General features: G+C 36.5%; 1 protein-coding gene across 1 annotated transcript; it reads right to left on the bottom strand.

The window, feature by feature from the left end:
- Positions 1 to 928: 928 nt before the first annotated feature.
- Positions 929 to 24668, bottom strand: Serpini2 (serpin family I member 2). The gene is made up of 8 exons (XM_041658875.1): positions 24422 to 24668; positions 17564 to 17794; positions 16070 to 16264; positions 15803 to 15995; positions 11378 to 11475; positions 7755 to 7841; positions 5016 to 5105; positions 929 to 1005 (listed from the first exon to the last, which is right to left on the bottom strand). The coding sequence occupies exons 1-8, from the start codon at positions 24666 to 24668 to the stop codon at positions 929 to 931; spliced, it is 1218 nt and encodes a 405-aa protein (XP_041514809.1).
- Positions 24669 to 26591: the final 1923 nt, after the last annotated feature.

Here is a 26591-nt window from a genome sequence, read left to right as displayed (position 1 = left end):
CTAAGAAACTAAGAAGTTTTATCAAAGTTCTCAACATTTCTAGCTTCCATATATGTGTATAGAATAAACCAGTAGGAAAAATGATGACAAATTTCATATGATATTGAAAAGAACAGACATATGAAATAATATGTGGAATAAGAAGATGAGTAAAATACACAAAACTCCCATACTGTCATGGAAGCTGGGTCTCTATATCACATGGTAGAGGGGGATCCACCATGTGTACGTTCTCTTGACTATATTCCTCTAATAAAACCATGATGAGAGCGAATCTGAGAGCTCAGTCTTTTCATTGTGTATCTTACACATTTTTTTGTGTGTGTACCTGTTTGTGTGTGTGTGAGGGTGGACATGTCTGTGTATGCATACACTTGGGTGCATGCGTGTGAAGACAGAGAAGCACTTAATGAGATATTCTACATGCTACAGACACTATCTACCTTTTCTGTTGTTGTTGAGACAAGTTTCTCACTGTCTTAATATTCCATGAGGACTTTAATACAGCTTCCCAGTGAGTCGAGGAGGGCGGGGATTCTGGCTCCACCTACCCAATCCCAGAGTATAAGCACACCAACAGTTGGCTGGTTTTTCTTTGTTTGTTTGGTTTCAACTGGGTTCTGGGGATTGAATTTATGTCCTTTAAGCCCTTTATCCACTGACCTACGAGCTCTTACCACATAAATTTGATATGGAGTTTTCTTAGAATTTTTGATCAATTGAGGATTTGTTTATGTTTTATATAATATTAGTGTCTTAGAAAAACATAAAAAGAAAATATTTTTTATCTGTTTTCAGTTATTTTATACACACAGTTTTAAACCAAAAAAAAAATGTTAGAAAATTTTCAAAATGATGTCATTTTGCCAGTCAACCATTCTCAAAGGGCTGTCTTGTATTTCTTTTATTTTGAGACCATGATTTTTATTCACAGTGAATCTAAGTCTCTCCCCTTCGTTGTCTGGATATCAGGATCTGTCACCCTTCCCATAAACAAAATTGATTCTAGAAAAAAAAAGAAAAAAATGACTTAGAAATTTCTGAAAGAAAAGACAAACTATTTTCTTCATGATTAAACAATCTTTAACTCATTCTTCTCTACAGGTGAAGTCTGATTGTAAGACCCTCCCCTTTGTTGAAAACACTTAGATTATTGATCATTTTTGTACTTTGAGAAGTAAATAAAACCCTTTGCCATTTATCATAGAAAATGCATTAATCTTGTTTTTCATGAGAGAGCTTTTCTTAATATAGAGCCTAACCAGGCAATCACAGCACAATGGAATGGTAATGAGCACAGTGCCGCTTCAAGCCAGAAGAATGGGCAGCCATATTTACATGCACAGAACAAGAGCCCCAGGGTTGAAAGTGTAGTTTCCCCGACCTCCTTCAGTTTGAATCAAAGCATACTTCATTGCTAAAGACAACATTTTCATATCGCTAGTACTTTCAAGTGCCCGGCGAAATGATATCACATCAGACACAAGTGCAAATACCTATTTCCAGCCATTCTATGTTTGGCAGTGACTTAGAACAAGAGGACAGACCAGGAATTAATGGTGCATCAAAACTACTCACCTTGCATTTTAACTGGGAAAGGGAAGCAGAAGAGGGTCAATATCAATGGCCATAAACTTCTTAATTGCAGGTGTAATGAAGGTTAATTTTAAAAAGTGGTAAATTTTTGCTTAAGTTAAAGCTAATTAATGAAGTAGGATTTATTTGAAATAACAGTGGGCAAGTTTCCTGCTTCGTTAACTACTTGCCATTCAGTCAAGAGACAGACATGAATTTGAAGGAGAATGAGGAGGGATATATGGAAAGGTTTGGAGGGAAGAAAAGGAAGGAAGAAATACCATAATTATATTATAATCTCAAAAAGAAATAGACACACTGTGAAGATAATCAATTACATGGATAAAGAAATAATCTCCAAATGATGTTTCCTTTATGTTATCACTCAAAAATCTCAAAATTATGTCTGAAAAAAATAAAAGTGAACACCCAGTCTTCTAATAGACAAGGGTGGACCTTCCCCAGGATGAATTTTATCACAGCAGGAGGCACCAGTGGCTGTGTCTTCATAGTGTTCTGGCATAAAATACTTCTCAGAAACTGGGAGGGATTCTCATTCACTTCTATAGGAAAAACACCAGTTAAAATATACAGGGCGGTGTCCAACAGTCCACAAACGACTTTTGTCCCAGTGTTTCCCATCTGTTCATTTCTTTTTTTTTTTTGGTTTTTCGAGACAGGGTTTCTCTGTGGCTTTGGAGCCTGTCCTGGAACTAGCTCTGTAGACCATGCTGGGTCTCGAACTCACAGAGATCTGCCTGCCTCTGCCTCCCGAGTGCTGGGATTAAAGGCAAGCGCCACCATCGCCTGGCCCATCTGTTCATTTCACCATAAAGAACAACACTAGGATGTGAGGCTTCACACACTCACTACTCTGGTCACTACTAAGTTCTGAGGGTCAGTGAAATGTCGCTTAACAAAAGAACAACAGAAGCACAGGACAGGAGCAAGAGTCAATACCGTTTCTGTTTTCTCTTCTCTTATACAGGTGCCCCCTACCTTTAACTAAAGTGTTTACTCCAGCCCTCCATCAAATGGAAGTGATTTATAACTCCTAATATTAAAATCCACAGCATTGCCAAAACATACAGTTAGATTCCAAGGTTTATTCATAAATATTATCCTAGTTACTTATTCTTTCAGCTCATCTGCAGAATTCTAAATGCAAATGAATTTTGTATGGGGAGCACGGTCGGCTTGGAAATTGTGACTCACTCCTTCCTCAGAAATGCGCATTTCATGTACTGTCTTTGTCAATATTTGTCTGGAATTCTATAGAGCTGGTGTACCCCTTCAGCTTAGGAAAACAAATGAGTTCTTTATCTCCTGTAGCTATAACAGCTGCAGATAAATAGACTGCAATATACAGCTCCCTCAGTATGAAATTCAAACATCACATAGAACTTTTACAAGAGGCATATTTGATAAAAATAAAAGTTTAAATCCAAATTAAAAAAATAGCTGCGCAAACCTAAAGTCATCTGCTGGCATACTTCAGAAACTGTCAGCTGAAAATACATACTTTGTGTAAAGCTTAAAGCCATTTCATGATCTTCTAAGTCAACAAACTATTATCATTTATGGGAAAAATTAATCACAAAGGCATAATATCTTAATATAATAGACCTTCCCAATTTCTAAATATTTTTAATTTTTTTATGTGTAGTGTATTAGTGTTTGCCTGCATGTATGTATGTGTACCATGCGTGTGTGATGTGTGTATGCAGGCCAAAAAAGGGTGTGTGATTCTCTGAATTGAAGAGCCATCATGTGTATTCTGGGAACTGAACACAGCTTGTCTATAAGACCATCAGCTGCTCTTTAACACTGAACAATCTCTTCAGCCTGTACTCTAAATTTTATGTCACAATTCAAACCTCCTGATAAATGAGGCTCTGTTTATATTATGCAATATTTGTAGTGAGCAACCCTTCTTTGGACGGCCTTATTACAATAATAATCATAGAAATTGTTGCTAAGGTCGAATTGTTAAACATTATCACAAATAAACAAGTAGAAATAAGTAAATGGGTCATTTTGCTTTTAAATTGTCGCTGCTCTCACACAAGATGAAAAGACAAGACCTAAGAACAAATGATCAATTGGAGAAACGGGATCAAAAATAATCATTCTTTAAGTCGTTTACTTATGTTTTGATGCCCAGAGTTGACTCATTTCTTGCTGTTCTCCATACTCAATAATTATAAATACCAATTATAAAAAATGAAGATTGCTCAATGGTTAGAGATGTATAGATCAAACAACCTACTCAGAATATATTTTATTACAGACACATCTACTTCTGGATTGATACTGTTTTAATACAGACTCGGTGATTTTAAAGCTGTTCCGCATTCTCAAAATTAGGTTTTTGGAAAAGTCCACCAGTATTAGCAGTATAGAGTTGAAAAAAGAGATTAGTATATCCCTCAGAGTGCCAGTAACAAAACCTTTAGTTAATCTAACAAATTCAGGCTCTCAGAATCAGTTTATAGAAACATTTCAATTATTTGTTCTTTGTTTATTGCTATTTATGTTTATTGATTCATTTTTCGTGAAAGCCTATTGTGTACTAGGAAACATGTTATAAGCTTTATGTATTCTTTTATGTTACTTTTTAATACTTATTTTTGCCAAACGTAAAAGGAAAGTGTAATTTAGAACAAATGAGCAACATGAGCTGACTTGTTAGTGGAGCTGCAGTGTGGACAGGGGTCTGCCTCTGTGACCCCATTGTCATTATGCAGGGAAACTGACATTTCCTCCAAGACTTTCTAGCATACTCAAGGTCTAGGCTGAATAAAACTCTCTCTGCTCTTCTGTGTTTTGTGACTCTCCCAGGACATTATTGTTATAATCCTAATTCCCTAAAGACAACTTCCCTTGTGTTTTTCCACTCTGCCTGATGTTTCTGTAAGAGCAAGTGCTGAAAACCTGTCAGGACAACCGGGATTTCCATATTCCACAAGACCATCTATCCCATCCCTCCTATTATAACTCATTACATTCTCTGAAGGTATGAAGTGATGTTTGGCCCCACCCCCCCTTCTCTGAGCCTCCATGAGAGCCTTTTTTCAGGACTCCACGATTCCCAATATTCACCTCCATTGTGGCATCACAGCAATTTAACTCCGTTTGTCATGCTACCTATTTTTAATTGTGTGGTACTAATCAAGCTAAGTTTTCTGTCTCTGAGCTTCTCTAAATCTCTCTTAACCAAATAACCGCTGGGAGTTAGCTTTATATAGGAAGAAGCTGTGCCAGAAGCCAGATTACCACTAACCTACTTCAGATTCTAGTTATGTCTTATGACACTACAGCTGAAGTATAAAATATACTGAACAAACATCTGTTGAAGGAAAGCATGATTTCAGATATCTGAATAACAACTGACAGCTTAATTTATCCACTACCTGAAAAGAAATTTTCGAAAGAGGTACCTGATTGGGTATGCTTCATCACAAACAGAAATGGATGATTCGCTAGAAATTGAGTTTGAGTCAAGCTCATGATCGCAGGGATGTCTACGCCTAGGAAAAAGAGACAGCGGTCATTTACATGTTTATACTTCAGAGATCCATAAACGCACACTGCAAGAGTGTTCACAGACAAACAGGTTTTGATGTAATATATCCTAAAGGCGAAGGAATTGTCAATTAATTTTAAATCACCGCGCAAAGGACTAAATATTTAACCATCAGGAATTCATTCTGATTTCACATTTCTGTTCAATGAGGAAGAACACCAAATACTAGATTCAATTTAGTGGAGGCAATGGAAAATGTCATACTTTCAACAGTAATTTTCTGCCCACTATTTACATTGCATGATCTGTTCTTAAAATGCTTCACCTTTTAATTCCTTTCCAGACATGTTTGCACTTCATTGCCTTAATTCAAGGTGTGAGAATCTTATCTCTGTTCGGAACTACCTATTATGTACTTCAATTTCTGGAGTTATTCTGTGAGCTCCACCCCCCTTCCCTGAGCTTTTAGGGTTTATATATTATGCTTTTAGGATTTATATATTATATATTGTATTATATATTATACATGTATGTATGACTTTTATTATTAAGTTAGGAGCAGATATTTTCTGAGTTATAATTACTTATTATGATAATTCACTTTATTTCAGTTTATGTGGTACTTGTGAATAATGTGAGAAATTTTAGTGGTCAGACAAATTTTCTTCCTAGACTAAATATTTTGACACTCCTCTCAGGTTCTTGCCATCTCAAATCTGGCTGACTAGGCTAAAGTGAGATCTGAGAAAGGCAACTCCTGAGAAGTTCTTGTTTGATGCCATTGCCGCTGGTCTCTGAAGTACATTTCCAGTCTCAATGTAAACTGCATCTTCGTCTCAATCCCCCTGGAAAACTGTGCAAACTCAAGGAAAAAAATAAAATCAACATGTATAGTCAAAATTGGAAAACAAATGAAACGATCTTACAAATATGACTTGACTGACACTCTTCCGTACAAAACAACCATGACAATGACCCCTAAATTTGCAGAGGATTTAAATTCACATCTGAATTACTGAGATAAATCTGAAAAGTAAAGTCAATTTTACATCCATTTTTTTCATTTTCAGTGAAAACCTTTTGTCTCTCCCTTGCTTGTGAACAAACCCCGGAGCACATCCTTCATAGTCAGAATCGCAGGCTCTTCCGGGGCATGGTTCATCAGGATATCCACAGACTCCTCTTGCCATCTTCTGATGAGTGCAAAATACTCCTCAGGGAGAATTCTAGCTTTGCAATGAGAGGCACTATGCAATAGCAAAATGGCTTAGTGTTTTAAACCAGGGAACCTGATATCAGTTCAAACTCTTGTCAATTAACAGCATGACCCCAGGCAAGCGACTTTACATCTCTGGGGCTTTTCCTTCACTAATATAATTAGAGGACTGTCATCTAATGGATTAGAACTAATTCAGCATTGTGTAAAAGTAGATGAAATTTTTGTGTTTGTGAGCCATTAACTTCATCTGAGCACATAGTTCTAGTTTTTTCAAGCACTGATAGGGTTCATCCTCTGCAATCTGTTTCTTGAGCATGGTAAAGACATTTCATCCAAGAGATGACAGAATGGAAGCCACAGCCTAGTGTGTCCCACCTAGATGTCAAAATCCATGGTACCATGCAGCAACATGAATTAATAAAGAAATCTCTAAATAGATAGAATTTGGGAGTGTTTTTTCAATAGTACCCTTTAAATGATGTACAATTTAAAGCATTAGTTAAAATCTAAGTAGTATTGGGGTATGAAAAGAGACTAATGAAGGAGCCACTAATTCTTTTTGCTTGTTTGTTTGCTTCTAGCTGATTTTGATGGAAAAAATTATTCATCAAAAGTTTTTTCCAAGTATTATTTACAAATAGCATAGTTGCTATTCAAAAGAATATTTATTCAATGAAGCGAAGTAGAGAGGTTATTCTTAAGCTTCTGTGTACTCTTGAACCACCTAGTGAATTCAGCCAGCTAGATCTGACTGAGTAGGTTTGGAATGAGACTTGAAATCTGGAATCTTTAATAAGTCCCTAAGTAAGGCCCTTGCTGCTGTCTACGCACTGCATGTGTGGTATTGAGGGCAGGCTGCACATCACAAGTCAGTGTTTGCTCTCCTTGATGTGTATGGGATCACTTACTGAAGTTTTAAAAAAATCTTAGATACAGCCAAACAGATTGAATTATTTTAAGCATTTTCTGGGCATAGAATTTGTTAAAAACTACCCAGGTGACTGTAATAAGCAGCTAAATTGTTGAACCATTACTACTGAGATAATAACAAGACTCAAATTAGAAAGGTGATCACTAAGCCAATCTAGTTAAGAATGCTATTAAAGAGGACAGGGATGGCGAACGCTCTTAACCATGAGGATTTCCGAGTCAAGTCCTGACATTTTCTCCCCAGATCCTATTAGGGAGCTAATGGGTAGTAATTATGATTCACAAATAAGAAAACTATCAAGGGATGAAGCTAAAGTGCTAATCAAGTTTTTTCCCTTTTGTGTTACACATAAAGGAAAAGATGTATGTATAATATGCACAAGCACCATTTTCTTCCTTTCTGTATACAGAAAAAGATAAAAAAGATCAGAATTGGTAGAACAACCCCAAGCCTACACCGTGCCAACCTGGCTGCCAATTGTGTTTCTCAAGAATTGGTTTTACCTGTGGATGTTGCGGCTTCACCTCCATCTTCATTTATCTCAAAGAAAACTTTCTGCATGACTCTGGAGACGTAGACTTCAGATGAATCTGATGGAAACATGACAGGGAAAATCAAAGCACTTTTGACTAGGCCCTCAAATAATTACATTTTCAAACATACAGAAACAGTGACTGAACAAACGGACTTTCTGCAATTCAGTCAGTTTTCTGTAGATAAGGGTGCTTAGGTTTAAGTATGAAATTCATGGAAAGATAGACAGATAGAACGAGTTTGCCTAGACATAAAAGGGAAGGCGGAAAGTGTAACCCTCAAATCAGATACTCCACTAGGAGGGAGATTTGAATGGACAGAGGGGATTCCCACTTTACCACAAATAATGAAATAATGAAAGATCAACTTTAAAGTAAACTTGTCTTTTAAATTACAGATTCAATTCTGATCTGACCATAAAACAAAATTCATTTTCCCTCAAGACTGGTTAGGTCAGAAAAGTCTAAAGAGACTTTGGATCGTCAGTTCGAAAATTAACTTTCAGAGCTGTTTTCTAAACATTGGATAAATGGTTTCATGTAAGATAGTGTCTTGCAACATTTATTCTGTTGTGCATGAACACTGAGGGTTCCTCTCTTCACCCATTGGTGGAACTGATGTGACATGTTTCTGTCACAGTGGCTGGCAAAGATAATCCTGACAAGTGCAATAACGAGGTAGACATCATATCAAGTCAGCTTTGCAGGACCAGCTATATCTAGCTTCTTCAGAGTCAATAGAGGCGTGCGCTAAATGCTATCTGGTGTATAGGTGATGTCACAGACACCACGCTAATAAGCCAATCAATGAACACAAATAAGCTCAGCGACAGAAACCTGTGATATGGAAAAAGGAAGAAGCCAAAGTTTCAGTGTCGATTTTCCAAAACTTAAGACAGCCATTCAGAGTGAGACACCTATACAGATTCTCCAATAGATCCCTGAAGTAGGACAGGGTTTGCAAATTAATCACACAGTTAGTGACCTAATGGTGCGGGCAGGTCAAAAAGAAGTGAAAAATTTCACCCAGATTAGCAATGGAACCAGGCCAAATGGCTCTGAGACCAGTAGGCTGAGCAGACCAAGTCTTATAAATACAACCCCTGCAGTAAGCCTTGCCACTTAAGAAAAGGACCTGAGTCACACCAGCTTAGAACAATGAACATGACTTCTATGCTCCCTCTGTCTTTGCAGTAATCATTTCCTTTAAATATCCATGAAAAGATAAGTCTACAATTGTTTAATTAAGAGAACTAAAGAAGACTAAAAATAATTCTTGTTTTTCTAGATGTTCAACTAAGCTTGTGTGTTGTTTTATTTTTATTTATTTGTGTGTGTGTGTGTGTGTCTGTCTGTGTGTGTGTGTGTGTCTGTCTGTCTGTCTGTCTCCGTTTCTGTGTGTGTGCAGGTCTTGTTATGGGAAGTTCAAAAGAGGGGTGTCAGGTCCCCTAAAGCTGGAGTTGCAGGCAGTTTGAGTTGCCTGATGTGGGTGCTGGGAACAATACTCAGGTTTTCCACAGAAGCAGAAAACAACCTTAAATACTAAGCCATCTCTCCATGTGCCAGAGGAATAGATGGCCCACATACATCTTTCTATTTTCCCAAGGTCATTAAGACATATGACTCAGATTATGTCCTAAAAGTTACATCCTTATCAAACACGACATAGAAACTAATAACATGGTAAGAAGTAAAGTTTGAATCCCAAAGTTTCAAAGGTATAAAATTGTATATCCAAAATTATTGAACTATATGAGTATAAAATATACATTTCTTGTAGAAATTATTCCATATCACTAAGATTAGACTAGTTCACATTACATTTCATTAAGATTTTATTGTTCAAGAATCAGAAAGCATAGCAAGTGCTGTGGCCTGGATCAATATCCTTCCAAAAGGCTTGCATGCTGGATTTAGGTCCTCAGCTAGGTAGGAAGTAGGTGACATTGAAAGGAATGGGTCATTGCGTTTTTAGGGGATCCTATCTGCACCACTCCATTTATCCCCCCCCCCCCGCTTCTTGTTTCCAGTATGATCAATGAGATCCTCTGCCAAATGTTCCTGTAGCCATTTGTCTGGCCCAAGTCTGGAGGACTAAACTACCATGAGCTGAATCCTCTGGTCCAGGTATCCTCTTTTGCTTGTTTATAGCAGGAATGCTCTGAAAAGTAGTACATACAGCATTCAATTGCTTATGCTGATAAATGCTGGCTTTGGTATTAAGTCAATGAGGCATGATGAGAATGTTAAAATAATTCAAGTAGCTAACCCCAGAGTGGGGGGAGAAAGCAGAATATGTTAGACATTTATTCTCTGCTTGGAGTTATGTTTTGCACAAATTATTTTATGAAGCATTTTGCAAGTATTTTAATAAATCATCTTGCAAAAGGTTTATGGAAGTTACAAATTGCTGGAGTTTGAACAGTGAGCCGCTGTTTTAATGCTTATGATATACTGAGTAAGATTCCTCGGGCCAGGAAGAAGTTAAAGGGGGAGAGGTGCTTGAAAAGTGCTTGGTTGTTTGGGTTTGGGAGGTGGCTAGGGTCCAGGGCACTCTAAAATAGCATCTTACTGGAGTGTTTAATGCTGACTAGTGTTGCTAGTACGTAGGGATTTGCAAGACGTCAGATCCAATTGTCGCTGCGAAAACAATAGCTGTGCCACGTGTGAAGGCGATAAAGAACCTGTCTGGCACCTACTGCATACCTTCCACTTCTTCCATTCAGATACATTTTCCATTCTACCCACATCCCTAAAAGATCGGTGAGTGACCAGATGGACAAATACTGCTGCGAAGTTTAGATATTTACAGAAACGTCCCAAAAGTTTTTCTATTGCATGTTATATGATGATACAAAATGCACTGGTGGGCATGTATCATCAGAGCCCTGCTTTATAATAAAGAGACTGTATTTTTTTAATTGTATTTGATATGTATGGTACCCTTTATTTCTATTTCTTCAGGTATTTATTTTCCAGCTATCAATTTTTGCTAATCACTGAGGAACTTACAGAATGCCTGGCCTAGTTATGGAGGTAAGGAGCCCAACAAGGCATAAGTCCCTAGATTTACATTAGCACAAACAATCCATCTCTGTTTGCTGTCAGTATATAAAGACCCTTGCAGGTAGCACGGTCCATTGCAGGCTTCCTGATTCCTGTCGTGACATCATCCAAAGCTTTGTGTGCTTTAATCCTACCAAAATATCTTTGAGAAGTAGTTGTCCATCTGAGTTTTACATGTCTTGCTTAAATGACAGACACCACCTTGCAGTTCCCATTATTAGTAAGGCAATATAACCAGGGCAGAATAAAAGCCTATATAATTCTTCTACTTACATAATTTTATCATATCGTGAGAATGTTTATCTAACTTAATGAAATGCTTTCTGAATTTCATTGAGAAAACCTCTTACCTGGAAGATACAGAGCATATTAATATTAATAGAAGGTTCACCCAAGGTATGACATTTATTTACTATGTATATGCTTGCTGGGACTGAATATTCTCTCATTGTAAGATCGGTTTGCTTATATAATTCCAGGAAAACAAATCAACATGACAATACAAAAACTACTTATCAACAGCATACCTGTTATTCCAGAAAGGTCACAGCCACGATTGAATATCTCTGTTACATTTAAGGAAGGCAATACTTCCTTGAAGTCTAATTTTTGTTCTGTTTTAAATCTGTTTCAAAAAGACGAATAAAATATGATTTAAAATGTAGCGCACAGTTTCTAGGAATTTTTTTATGATGTGGGTGACTTGGCAAAGATTATGCTGTGAATCTTTGGCTTTCACCAACCCAGTTTCATTTTCTGATATCTCCCGTCATTTCTATACAGCTCCATTCATTGGTTCCACGTAGCTAATATCTCGCTTCCTGGATAAACTGTTGGCGGGGAAGATGAATAGAATGATTGCAATGTGACAATTATTCCATCCAAAAAAGGTTGTTTCCTTGTTTATCATCTTTGATAGAAGTTTTCTAGTAATTTTCTTACTCAAGATTTTCAGACAAAGACGTGCACACCTCCCTACGTGCAGGAGTCAGTAGCCTACAGTCATGGAGGAAGCTTTTTGGTGACTGATATTCAGAGAGGCATTGATTTCTCAGCATTATTCCTATTTATTCTCTCACTGGCTGTGACTTTCTTCGTTCTTTGGACATTTCTAATGTCTAAAAGTGGAGACTTCATATGGATAAACATGGATGGGAACTGGGTAAAATGGATAAGATTTATCAGGTCAGGGGCAAGAGTCCGACAGTGCTTTTGATACCAGGCCATAAATTACGCCTCTGGCATACAGCTTACCTGAGTTTTTCATTCACGAAAGAACCAATTATCAGAGAATCACGAAGATTCATGGTTCGAAGACAGCTGCAGGCACTGAATTTCATATCATTTAAATAGAAGAGAAAGAGCTAGTGCCTTTTTATTTCATAGATGCTTAGAGAATCTTGTTCATTTTTAAAAGAGATCACAAGCTGTTTTTTTTTAAATGAGGTAAAACATGTGGCATCCTAGGGAAACACATGTTTTCTATATCAGTGACATTACGTGGCAACTCCCACCTCAAGGGCTATGTCTGTACACTGACAGGCTCTGTGCATAGGTGCCTTGAGAACCTTGGATCTAACACCTGAGCTAAAGTTGGGGGCTACAAATTTGATGGAATATCAGTCTAATTCAACCATAATATTAATTGATGAGTATTGATTAAATTTCTTCACTGTAATTCTTCAGAATAATGAGTATCCCGTGGGAGTATGCTAAAATTATTTCCTGACAAAATTGTATGCATCTTGGAACATGCTAAACATTCCAAGCACTAAGTAACTGGTATTGCAAGGAACTTAAAAACTAAAAATCTATTGCTAATGAAAATAGCTTATTTTATGCTGCTATTTTCAACTTCTTAGTAATTTCTTACTGAACAAAATGAAATATAATTATTTTAAAAGTATTCTCTTTTTATCATACTCTTTAAACTGAATAGCAATAAAGGTGGAAACTATATGTTCTATTATACCTACTATTTTTAGAATAATAAGCCAACAATTTCAGGAGAATGACAAGAATCCCGAAGACTTATCACAGTGTCTAATAATGTGTAATTATCAACCAGAAAGTCACCTAATTAATAGTCCCTCTCATATCAAAGTCCAGTGAGACCTACAGAAATAAAAATTCCTTCAGCCATTAGATAAAAGCATAATCTAAAGCCAATACCTAATTATTCATAATTACTGCAGCCAAGAATAGAGGGAATGAAGTAGAACATCTAAGGCTAAACACTTAATATAGACCACTGTTTTAAATGTCTACAAAAATCCTAGGACGTCAGCATTATCATGACCTTTGATGCAGAAGAAAGCAACCATAAGAAAGCTGATTTCCAAGCTCAAGGTCAAGATATGTATAAGAAATATGATTTAAACTAAGGTCCATTTTGGTCAAAGGTAATGTGCTGACTCCTTCTCTCTTCTAATCAAAATATAATTCCACTGTAATTCCAAACCATGATCTTGATCAATATATACGGTGTGAGTCCCTGTTCACCATGGTCATGTTTCAGTTCCCATCTACTTGGCCCTAAGCTAAAATTGTTAAAGAAATAGCAGCTGAAAAAAAAAGAATGGACAACAAAAATGCTGGTTAGATAAATAGTAAATTAAATAATCAAGAAATAGAATATTTAGCATATGGAACAATGTCTATTTGCTTTACATATGGAATTTGCTCCCACGTGTAAGCATTGATTTGAGAAAGGTCTCACATGGGGGAAAAAAAAGAAAAAAGAAAGAAAGAACATCTGAATTCTTGTGCTATGATAGACCTGCCTTGGTTTCTAGTCACGTTAATTAATTAATACACTGAGGGCTCTCATTAAATGTGGAAAAATTAAAACCTCTTGATGGCTCCCTGTGGGTTCCTATCCTATTATCTGAAATCCCGTTGTGTACATTATGGACTTTAGCTAGCCCTGTATTCTTTAAAGATGAAATTAACCAAACCAAATCCATAGAAACACAGTATTGGTATCAAAATATAAATTCAGAGACTGGGAGATGGCTCCTAGAAGAAAATCCTTGCTTTACAAGCGTAAGGACAGAAGTTTGGATAGACAGCAATCATGTAAAGGCTCCCATGCAGTAGAATGCATTTATAATCCCAGCATTCCCATGACAAAATAAAAGGCAGAGACAAAGAAACAAGCTAGCTAGCTTGACATTCTCATTGGCAAATAACAGACTCAAAAAAGGTGCAAGTAGAGAAATGACCCCTGAACTTGCCTTCTACGCTCTATATACAAACTTAGGGTTAGATACATCACACAGACACAATAAACACAATATTTATAATACTTTGCAAAGGGAAGTTTTGTGTAGGTAAAATTTACAAACATCTGACTTGTATTAATAAGTGCTTGTTCTCATGATGCTTCCTATATACAGAAATCTCACGCAGTGTAGGCATATGATCCAACCTATTATAACTTAATTTCTAAAATATTTACTTCGGGGATCTTTGATGGAGTTAACGAATATAATTATAACTATAGTTTTCCTTCGTTATAATAAAAGATAAAGTAGATATAAAAAATATTTACAGCATCTCATAGTACAGGTAGACAAAATGATATGAACTTCTACTAATATCCAACTCAGACAATATCTAAAATTTGATGTCTGGCATGTTAAAGACAATAAATGCTAGCTCTGTCCCTACTACATTTAACCTATTTTTAATCCTACAGGCTTTGATTCTAAACTTATTCTGTCAGAAAAGGGAAAAGGAAATTCTACAACCAGGAGCTATGATACCAACAGTCTCATGTTCCTTTCTGCTGACTCTTGTATATAAAGTCTCCTGATTGTTTGACATTGACCAAAACAAGTTACAAAAGAGCTATTTATTTATTTATTTATTTATTTGCAACAAAGCAGGTTGTAGAAGGGCTGGTGTTGTACCGAACCTAAATTATGATGCTATCTCCAAGAATTGCTAGACTCTGCCAGTAGCTAGGAAGAGTCAAGAAAATATTTGAGACACAGCCTTCAGGACAGTGCGACTCTGATACCAACTTGAGTTTATAGTTTTGAAATGAAATTAAGAGAGAATGAATTGCTGTCACTGAAATCAACTACTGGGCTCCTGTTTCTTTCTCACAGTAGCTTTGGGAAGCTGATGACTTTGCTTAAATTACTCCAAATCAATCAGATCTTCACTTCCCAGTTTTAAGACTGTTATGTACTCGTTGAGATATAAAAGAAACGCAGCTCTGAGTAATAAGCTATATAGACTTGTCACTAAAGGTCAAGCTGCAAACCTACAGTGCCAGCGCAACAGAGGCGAGGAAATCATGAGTTTGATGCTAGCCTGGGCTACATACTAACATCAAAATGAACATGGGCAACACATAATCTCCAGAGCAGAGGAAGAGGTGACTGAAACAGTCATCAGCCAACTCAAAAATATTTACTGAGGTGATGTAATTTTCTTTCCACTGTTTATATATCAAATACATATTTTTGGGTAAGAAGAGGGTTAATTTTAGGAAAATGTTAATTTTAGGATGATTGAATTAGGATGACTTTAGTTCTTTGGAGTAGAGAGCAGATCTGTAGAAGGTGAGGAGAAATAGCAATGGGAGAACGAACGTCTTCAAGGGGTTTAGAGAGTAGTGCTTAGATCTGCGAGGAGTGAAGGGAACAATAAGCAGTGGATATGTTTAAAATGTGCTATATGGCTCTGAAATCCTCAATTAATAAAACGCTATATTAAAATGTATGAAGACATGTTTGTAACACAGGGTGGAATGTAAACTATGTTATTGTGGCACACCATTTGCTCTGTAGGTTCTTTTGTCTCTCAAAAGCTTATTAGCGCATATAACCATTGCTTCTTATGAAAATCCCTTGTAATTTCAGTGGAGCGTTAATTACCTACAACTGACTACAGGGTTCCACTGATAGTTCATAACCTCAGCAGCACAGAACATGACCCACCGAGGGAGGCTGACTTCCACTTCCTTTTCCTGCAGCTCAAACAACCATCTCTGGATGTGGCGGGCAGTAACTTGTTTCTCCACTTCTTCTATGTTCATTCCTTTTGCAGGAAGGATGATGACCATACTAAACTCATTAGACTTGAAAGGCAATTCCAAAACCTGGCAGGTCACGAATGACTCAGAAAAATAACCTGAAACAAAGTTCATTCAATATATTTTTCAGTTATCAAATCCATGGTTTAATATGTACAGTTTCTCATATTACCATATTTTGCTCTCAACAGAGCCTTCATCATTGGAACCTTGACTGTTGAGCCATCTTTCTTATGAAAATCTGTCATCTCTGTGTCTTCCTTCCTGAACTTCTGTTGCCAGTCCCCTTTGAAATAAATGGCATTTACCAGGACCAGACGAGTCAGGGGGCCAAAATCGTTCTCTGAAAACATATTTTTAATTTTTCCTATAAAGAGGACGAAGAACAAAGTAGGGAGAATAATTGGGTGGTGATTCAATGGAACTGGCTAAAATAGACTAAAGCAAGAAAATGTCTTGCACAGAACTATTTATGACAAGCCATTGTGTGATCTAGCTTGAGAAACATTAAGAGCCAAAGGGAATGCTGCTAACTACTTCCCTAAAGAAACAGGTACTGACAGAAACACCAGGAAATAGGAAATGGGAGTGTTCTAGGAAAAAGTGGACAGAGCAAGTAAGGAGTTCTCTGATGAGACGATTTCGTAAGTGGATGCTCAGACAAGAAGAGGAGAATTGGAACTGTCTTCCTGCATATTTATCAGTTTCATTCAAACCTAAGCGCTAACTTGCCCATCAGTGCAACCAGACTCACTATATCAGTGCTACACCCAAGCTTATTATTCTCTTGGAACCAGTGACTAGTGATAGCCTGATTTTCATCTTCAAAACAACCAGCCTCTCCTCGTCTTATTTCTCTGTTCAGTAGACCCTTCCTTGTTCATAACAATATTCTTTCCTTATTTCACATCCCTATAAATTTTGATCCTTACCACTGAGTCATGATCTTAGTGGATGCCTCTGTGTTTGAATCTACCTATGAGGATTCAAGAAGCTACTCACACAATCATAAATTTCTAGAGTATAATCAAATAAAAAATACTATTAAGTGTCCAGTATATGTTTATTATATCACATACATTGCTATGAAAGTTTCTAATAACTACAATATGTAGTAGTGTCCTAAGTTTAAATAGAAACTTAGCATACAATGTTCTAAACTTTGAACTCAAATCTATCCTGACCTAAACCTCTATTTGATGACTTTGTAATTTTTGCTATGTCGTTTCTAAAGGTTAGATTAGCATACCTATGATAAGATTGTTAGCATTATTTTTAAACATTCGCAAAATCAACTAAAATATTTACAGTGTACTTGGGAAAAAGACATTTGGAATTGACATATCTAATATATTCTTGGACAAAAATAGGCCTCCTGTTTACATATCTGAAAAAAAATCAATGCTGGAACAAAAACTCTTGCAAAAATTCTCGCATTAAGAATGGGGCTGTCTGGAAATTAGTGCATGAATCAAGATACTTTTCCAAGCAGTTCTGCATTTTTCTAGGTTGTAAAGTCTCTTGTTAATACAGGGAGAGGAAATGGAAGATTTGATCCATTTGATCACCATAGAAAGGGGAAATACTGAGCCACTCTTTACTTTAGGATATTAAAAACTATGAATCCACCAGGAAATAGCAGTTTTATGAAAATGGGAAACTTTACCGTCTGTTTTGCTCTCAACCCAGGTGCTTATTGTCTCTGCACAAGCCTTTGCATCCAGAAAATCCACCAGTTTTGCAGCACTCTGGAAAAACTCCTTGTTGCCATGGAGATACGCTTCCTTCACAGTGAATCCTTCTTGAAGGTAGAGGGCACTGGCAAGATTAAATGTAAATTCCTGTTTCTTCTTTGAGGTGGCTGTAAAAAATGACTTCAGCACAGAGAATTCCTCTCCTACAAAATAATTATAACATGCACTCACATATTGAACAACATGAAAACAGAACCTTCTCAGCTCTGACTCTGCTCAGTGTTCTGATTCATCACCAGTTTTCCATGCTAAGACCTAACTAACTATGGAAAGTCAGATACAGACTTGGAATATTTACCTCCAATGGAATGTGGATTTTGCACAACAGCTATGTTGGACAAAGAATGACCATGTAAATGTAAATTCATTTTCAGAATCACAATTATGAATTTATTCAGGCTGAAGGAAAATGCAACTTTCTAATCACATTTAGAACATTCAATAGCAGGAAGTTTCCAGTTAAGAACAATTTCTTTGAGAGGGAATTGTTGATACTAGTGGAGATACGACACCAATGAACAGGTTTTCAATGCTACGTTTACTTATTGATTTTTTTTTGCACCTCTGTGTATGAAAATGTACATAGTTACTCAAGGGAATAAATTAGATTTTCAATGTTTTCTCGAGAAACCTAATAGTGAATATGAACCAGGGAAAAATATCAATAATTTATTTTCTAATATTTCATTATCTATGACGCAATAAACAGATTTGACAGCATAGTGCACATTCTGAGTTCTAAGACAGCTTTCTAGTGTAAGTTTGTATAACCTAGGCTATTCCTATAACAATTTCCTAATTTTTATACAAATACAAAGGAATACTCATTATAGTCATAATGTTTTGAAGATCTTATTTCTTTTCCTTTTTTTTTTTTTGATATCAGACGTAAAGCAAAATATCACTAATCATGAGCCCAGAGAAACTAGGTTACAAAGAGAACTCTAAGAGAAACATACATGAATCCCCTGGGAAGGGGAAATAGACAAAATCTCCTGAGAAAAAAAGGAGTCTCGGGATGAGGGAAGAAGGAAGGGCAGAGGAGGAGAAGGAGGAGAGAAGGGGAGGCAGGAGGAGAAGTTGAGGGAACGGGATGGTCAATGTTACTTTTATTTCAGCTTCCAGAAAATATTGCTATTTGTTGAAAAACTGCACCTGTCCAGGTTTCAAGGTTTACAAGATAAGCCCTATAATCATCTCTAGACTTATATAAAAATCTGGCATGCCTATTTGTTCAGACGCAGTAATCTATGTATTTTGGCTGTCTGCAAGAATAAAAGCCTTTAGTCATCCCAAATATAGCTACTGGGTAAAATCAACTCAAATAATTACCACCAGCAGACTATGTTCTATGTTATGCATGGCTTTAAATCTTGTCTACTCTGACGATTCTTTTTATGATTTCTTATGCATACCCTAATGTTGCACACATTTTTATGTACTTCTTACATAATCCTAGAGCTGTTCCATATAATATCTTTAATCCAAAAATTGTTTCATATAACATATTATTTTATGCTTTTATTACATTTTCAGTAAAAACTAAAATTTCATTAGTGTAACTTGCAAGTGGATAGTATTTGATTAGTCTCCATTTAATAAACCACAGTTCACCATTAAAAGGTACTCATTGAGTAAAATTATTGACAGACTGGAAGATACGGTTCAGTCAGTAAACTGCCTGCTGTACAAGGAAAAGGACATGCGTTCAATCACCACATAAAAGCTGGGGACGTCACGTCAGGCCTGTAATCCCAGCAGTGGGTAAGCAGAGGCAGAACAGTGCCTGAGTCTTACCATTGTTCCAGTAGAGCCAAATTAAAGAACTCTAGGATCAAAGAACCTGTCTTAAACAATAAGGTAGGGATTAATAGAGTGACTCACCTGACATAGAACTCTAATCTCCAAAAAGCAAACACAGAGAGAGCAGTGTACACACACACATACGCACACACACACACACACACACACACACACACACACACACACACACCACAAAATAAGTATTACTGAAAACTTCTTTGTAAGGACCAAAGGGAGATAAAGCATGAGAGAACACATTGTTAAATTATAAAGTCAGCAGTCATAATCTTTGTGTGAATTAGGGAGCTGATATTGGGGAGCCACCTCCACATGCTGTGCATTGCATCTTGCCCAGCTGACCAGAACCTATGCTTGGTCCACGACACCTCGTTGGTCTGCAGTTCTTGAATAGGTACAATCTGCACATCTATCCAGGAAGCCAGACTAGATGCACTGCATTGTATTTGAAATTTCAGATTCCCTATTCACTGAAACAGAGACAAATATATAAAAGATTTTAATTATAAAAATACATTTCATAGTACTAGACTTGAGGACCTTCATGAGTCCTGAGAACTATGGATTTCTTTACACTAGGAGATGGAGAAAGTTAAACTCTTCTGTTTGGTTATGCAAAGATTTTGGATGCCGGTCTCCAGTGTTCTGAGGTTTTACATGGCATATTTGAGCAGCTGGGTGACTTCAGAGATTACTTCCTCAGCAAAGGTACAAAAGTTTATTAAAAGAAAATAATTAATGGCAAAGGTAAAGTGACAGGATTCTAAAATAATTTTCAGCATTTATAATTTATAGACACCTCTCAAAGAATGGTAGGGAAAACAGAAAAGGAGACAAAAATAGCTGTACCTCATTTGTCAGAGCAAATGGAATCATGCCATATACTTAAGTTCTAAGAATCTGTGACAAAGAGCTGGCCTTTAATAAATTACTGGGCTCCTAAATCAATGAAAAATAATCACCAAGTAGCATAAGTTTTGGGGAGGGGATTATAAAAATATTGGGCTTATAAACTTGATTATATTTACAGGTTAATGACCTCATTTAGCACAAATTTAAAAGAATACATATGCATGGCTCCTAATCAGCAATGAGAAAAAAAGTTTCTTTAATTTCCTAAAATAGAACCACAGAGAACCGATAATGGGGATAATCGGTTTGATTATACCAGCCCTCTGGAATATCTTTTAAAATTCTAACACTGGTTCTCTTTTTATGGTGTCAAGATCCCAAAGGCTCATTATGTGTGCAGGTGATATCCAGACAAGCAAAAAAAAAAAAAAAAGTAAACCTAGGGCAGGGCCTAGGGTAAGTGGCTCAGTCAGTAGCATCCCTTCTACTAAATCGTAAGGTTCCGAGTTGGACCATAAATTCAAATATTAAAAAAAGAATGAAAATGCTGGGTTTGATGACACATGGTTGTGATCTCAGCACAGTGGAGGCAAAGACAGATGGATCCATAGGACTCACTGTCTAGACGTCCTAGTGACAAATTTCAGACCTGCCAGAGACCATCTCAAACACGGGTGTATGTGGTGGGTGGGGCTGCTGAAGAGATCGTTTGGGGGTTAAGAGCACATACCACTCTTCCAGAGTACCCATACAGTCTGTTACTCTAGGAATATGCGGTCGAAAATCTCTGTGCTCCAAAGGCACCTGTATCTCCAATGCAGCCTTTGAATAATCAGTATCATTTTTTTCAGAGGCATTATCAGGGGTTCAGAACAGTGAAGAACATATATTCTGAGCATATTCTTTGATGTTGGGTAACATATAAGTACTGAGCCCCTGGGATTCTCAGTCCTACAAAGATGCTACAGTTCAATGCATCTGTACAGCCCTATAGAATAAGCCAGGCATTAATATACCACAATAGAGCAGAGATCACAAACTGGTAGCAGGAACGAAAAATCAAGACAGATGATTCAACAGACAGACACTGATTTTATAAATCAGTGATGTGGGGGGAGGGCTAGAAAGAAGCCTCAGTGATTATGAACATTTGCTGTTCTTTCATAGGACTCAAGTTCTATTCCCAGAAAGCATATTGGGTGGTTCACAACAATCTGTATCTTAATCTCCAGGGAATTTGATATTCTCTTCTTGTACCTGCAGGCCTCTACATTCATGCATACAATTTTAAATAATAAACCTTTTTAAAGAATAAAATTTTGAGGCACTAATGGCAGAGCCAGCACTGAAGTAAGTCAATGATCTTCAGCGAAGAAATTAAATCTGAGATGTTGAAATATGCCATAATCAAGCTATATTTCAACACAGTATTGTTTTTAAAAGTAAAATGGGACCTGCAGAGATGGCTCATAAAAGGTTGGCTTCACAAACATAAGAACCCGAGTCTGGGGCCGGAGAGATGGCTCAGTGGTTAAGAGCATTGCCTGCTCTTCCAAAGGTCGTGAGTTCAATTCCCGGCAACCACATGGTTGCTCACAACCATCTGTAATGAGGTCTGGTGCCCTCTTCTGGCCTGCAGACATACACACAGACAGAATATTGTATATATAACAAATAAATAAATAAATATTTAAAAAAAAAAGAACCCGAGTCTGACCCTTGACATCCATTTAAAAACCAGGTTGGCAGTGTGTACTTTACTTGTAATCCCAGCACTGACAAAGATAGGAGGATCCCTGTGGTTTGGAGGTCAATCACTCTAGCAAAATAGTCTAGCTCCAACGTGAGCCATAGGGCCCACTTTGTGGGAGCCTAGGCAGTTTGGATGCTCACCTTACTAGACATGGATGTAGGTGGGTGGTCCTTGGACTTCCCATAGGGCAGGGAACCCTGATCGCTCTTTGGGCTGACAAGGGAGGGGGACTTGATTGGGGGAGGGGGAGGGAAATGGGAGGCGGTGGCGGGGAAGAGAGAGAAATCTTTAATAAATAAATAAATTTAAAAAAAAAGAAAAAGAAAGATGACGTCAACCTAGTGAAATAGGTTATAGCTTCAAGGTGAGCCATAGATCCCATTAGAAAAAGAAAGATGACATCAACCTAGTGAAATAGTTTAGCCCCAAGATGAGCCATAGGTCCTGTCTGAAAAAGGAAGATGATGTCAGCCACTGTCCACCAACATGCACATGAACTCACACACTTTTGCACAGTCACAGTAATCAAAATGGAAAAGGATTCGTTCTCTCTTTTTTCTAATTCCAGCTCCTGCACGACTCTGCTTGCACTGCCTGCTGCTGGCTGTCTCAGCCCTTGCTCCACGTTAACTCAGTTTGCTCCTCTCCCGCCAGGCTGTGTGGAGACCTTCCTCTGTCTTCTTGTAGTTCACTCCCTCACCTTTCTCACTGGTTAATCTTCTTTTTATTTCTTCTTTTCTAGCTTTTATTTTTCAGACTTCATTTTTATTGTTTGGCCTTTTAACTTTCTTTTCCTTTATTACTGATCCTCCATATGTGTCTTCCTGTCACTTAGAGAGTAAATGGCAGAAATATTTTGGCGGATTATTCTCACCGTTTTGCCATCTATATATACCCTTACAAGGAAAACATAAAATTTCCCTTATGAGTCTCATGGCATTGTTTTGGGAAAGAGCACTAGTCAAAATCCATTTTGCTTTGTTTTCTCATCTGCGTAGCAGAGGTATATGTATCTTGTGAACTGATTATAGATGTTACATAGTAGTTTGCAACAGATACACATAGCAAACTACATCCGTGTTTGATGGTATCTATTATTATTCCTGTGACTTTTATGCTCACATGCTACCACTCTTAAGACTTGTATGTTTCCCTCTAAGATGTATTCATATGAAAATTTAATTTCAGAGGCCTCCTTTGATAGCTTTTCATTAAATCATCTTTGCTTGCATTCATAAATAATATATTACATTTCAGAGGGGCACCATGAAATGTAATGTTTCTAAGAGTCGTGTGTTGAAACCGATGCTATAGTAGCTTCATTATATATTATTCACAAAGGAAAGCTCAATTATTATTATCAATATCATTTCTGTACAAAATTGCTTTTATTGGAAATGGAGCAATGTATGCCTTGCCAATATTTTGAGAAAAAGCAAATTCTTATGTGCTAAGATAAATATACTGAAATCAATTATGGTTATAGTAACTGAACTCTCATCAAAAATCTAGATATCTCTTCTGATGCCCAGGAAATGTTACAATGTGATAGTGATATAAGAGCTTAATTCTCAGACCACTATGAAATGAAAGCATGAGCCAGATGGCCTGGGAGATGTTTCAAGTTCGGTGTCAGATGCCCGCATGTGACTTTGGGACACTCAAAAACAACCACCTGCCGAAAGAAACTTGTGATGGTTATTTAAGAGCTTCCTTCCTCCATTTCATAAAACTACTGAGAAAGCTTATAAGTTAAATGTTGATGTTTTTCATGGTCTCTTGGTGAAGTAGCACATTACTTTTTAAATTTTATTTTGTTTTTATTCATTTATTTTCCATTCCAAAATTTACACTTCTTCCCCTTCTCCCATTCTTCTCCTGCTCCCCCACTCACCTTCCTCCCTCCCTCTCCCTTGTAAGAGAAGTGTGAGAAAAAGCCACTGAAAAAGGTTGAGTAATTAATTCCCTTTCCACAAGAATAAATAGAATGCAATATTATTTTAAATCCATTCTTTGATATTAAAAATCAGTAAGTAGAAGTATACAAACAGTTTATAGAAAAATACACAAACAGGCAGAGAATTCTATTTCTGTATAAGCATTAATTTCTATTTTTTTTAGTTTTTTGAGACAGGGTTTCTTAATAAAATATTTGTGCCACATACTTTAAAAGGAAACAATCCTAAGTGAATAAAATACATACATTTATAATTACCTGTTGGTCATAATTTGGAAATGTCTTTGCTGATTTTCATCTGTTGAAGCTCTATAAGCTGAGCTTCTCCCTGATATCCTAAAACTAAAGCTGACCGTATCTACAGACAGTTAGGTCTAAGATGCTCACCTGTTGAGGATTCCTCCATCCTTAAGGTTTTCCGGATCTGCTGTTGTGCTTTGCCTTTTGCACCCAGTTGGACCATTCCAAGAAGCACAGTCGTTCCAAGAGGGGAAAATACAACGTTGTTCTTGTGAGAGGAACAAACAGCTTGATAAAGATCCACTGCAAAGTCGGCACCTTTTTGAGCCACAGTTCTTGAAGCTTGACTTCCAAAGAACAACAGCAGAAAACTCCACAATATCATCTTGTCCATCTTGACTTCTGTGTGTTAATTTAAAATGTATTGGTTTCCAAACCAGACTTCATCACAGTAAGTTCAATAGAAGCTTTCCTATCTATTAGACTATCCTGAACAAATATACACACATGCAGAATATTCTATATGTACTACTACCAAAGAAAATCTTTTTATCATGGCGATTTGTTGTGTAAGCATCATGTAAAAGGAGAAGCTCTCACGCTACTGGTAGTAATAAGTTCCTTCAAAAGCTAACATAATATATACTTTGAGTTTCTTAAAAACAGTGGTAAATCACTACTCAGAATACTATCAGTTCTAAACTAGTTTTATGATTCTTTCTATTTTCCAATGACTTTAATGGCACACCTATTACTCTGATTCAAGGGAAACTCGAATTCAACTTGCTTCTCAAGGCCTATAGACCAAGGGCAGCAAAACCAGAAAGACAGTGCTTTTTAAGTCAACACAGCAGTCTCCAACAACTCCTTTCTCACACTCTGTGAACCTTGATTCTGAGAGCAAAATATCCCAACATTCATTTCAGTTTTTCAAAATGAAAGAAAAGGAAATGAAGAAAGATTTAAAAACAAACAAAATGACAGTCAAATATAAATAGTAAAGTCAAAACAAAGAATAAAATCTTCAAGCATTCGTTCTAAACAATTGATAACTCTAGGAATAGCAGCAACAGGAAACCATATCAGTTCACAAGACTGCCCCAGTCATGAAGTATCCACTAAGGCAATTACAAGAAAGTCAACTGTCTCATTATACCTTCACTTGAAACAGTTTGAAGCTTTGTAGAAGAAGTTTCAGTAATGCTAATTTTATTTTAAAAATTATACATATTAATAACCATTAATGGGATACTAGGAAATAACCTTTCAAAGGGAGCCAAGACTATAAAGTCTTCAGAATAGTGCTGTTAGCCTTGAAGATCTGAAGTATTACATTCCTAGAGTTATAGGTCAAGTGTTATTAAAAAGCATTAGTAGGAATACTGATAAAGAATAATCAAATAACCTCAAAAATTAAGCTCTAAGGTATTATTTTGGTTCTTCAGATTTATAAAATATAAATAGAAAAAGTCTCTATTTGTATAAATAGTTTTACAAAGAGGTAAAGTCTCAAAATATAATACAAAGCAACTAATAGAAAATAATATTGATAAAGCATGAATTCAGATGTAAATTGTTATTCATAGGACTTACTAAGCACTTAATCGATATAGTACTAGGTGGTTAGGGTATAACAGTAAAAATCCTTTCATGAGAAAAGTTTTACACATAAATGAATGTCTATATATTATGCTCTGATTTCGCTCTCTCTCAGTGTGTGTGTGTGTGTGTCTATGTTTCTCTCTGTGTGTATGCATGTGTGAATATATATATATATATATATATGGCTTTGAACTTTTTACAGATGTATATATGTTCTTTTTATGAGTATATTATTTCTCTGATTATTTCTGAAAAAAATATGCATTTACTGCTTTGTAAGTCATCAAAACATATCAGTGTCTTTTAAACAAGCTGAAATTCATTAGATATATCTTCAAGAATTTGGCCAACAATGGAATAATAAATATTACTAGGAATAATGTCACTCTTTCTGGCAATTGTCTTGGTACTAAGATAACACTCGAACTGCTACTGCTCATAATGAAATTTTACTTCTTGAGCAGCCATTTCTACGAACAATTTTCTGAGCATTTAATAAGTTATAATATCAAACAAATAACTCACTTTAAAGTTCACTTACCTCATTCAGTTTTGGGTAATATCTTACCAGAAATTCCGAAGAAACTAAGACATAAACAACATGGTGAATAGTTCTGTAAGAACTTGACCTTTCTACAACGAACAATTTTAAAATGGAATGAAAGTAATGTTTTATTTTTATAAAATAATTAATTATTCCTGCAACAAAGTGAAT

This window comes from Microtus oregoni, unplaced genomic scaffold, assembly GCF_018167655.1.
Source record: "Microtus oregoni isolate MIOR12 unplaced genomic scaffold, Mior012 000010F_ref0000083, whole genome shotgun sequence".
NCBI classification, from domain to species: Eukaryota; Metazoa; Chordata; class Mammalia; order Rodentia; family Cricetidae; genus Microtus; species Microtus oregoni.
The sequence above is the reverse complement of the archived record's forward strand: the minus strand, read 5'-3'. Positions and strand labels throughout refer to the sequence as shown.

Bases quoted from the DNA above. Each gene is read 5' to 3' on its own strand.
- Serpini2 (XM_041658875.1), bottom strand. From the start codon at position 24,668: ATGGACAAGATGATATTGTGGAGTTTTCTGCTGTTGTTCTTTGGAAGT. The intron at 16,265-17,563 runs GTAAAGTTTCCC...TCCTCTTTATAG, and splicing joins GGTTGAGAGCAAAACAGACG to GAAAAATTAAAAATATGTTT. The intron at 7,842-11,377 runs GTATGCTGTTGA...TGTTTCCATCAG, and splicing joins TGACCTTTCTGGAATAACAG to ATTCATCTGAAGTCTACGTC.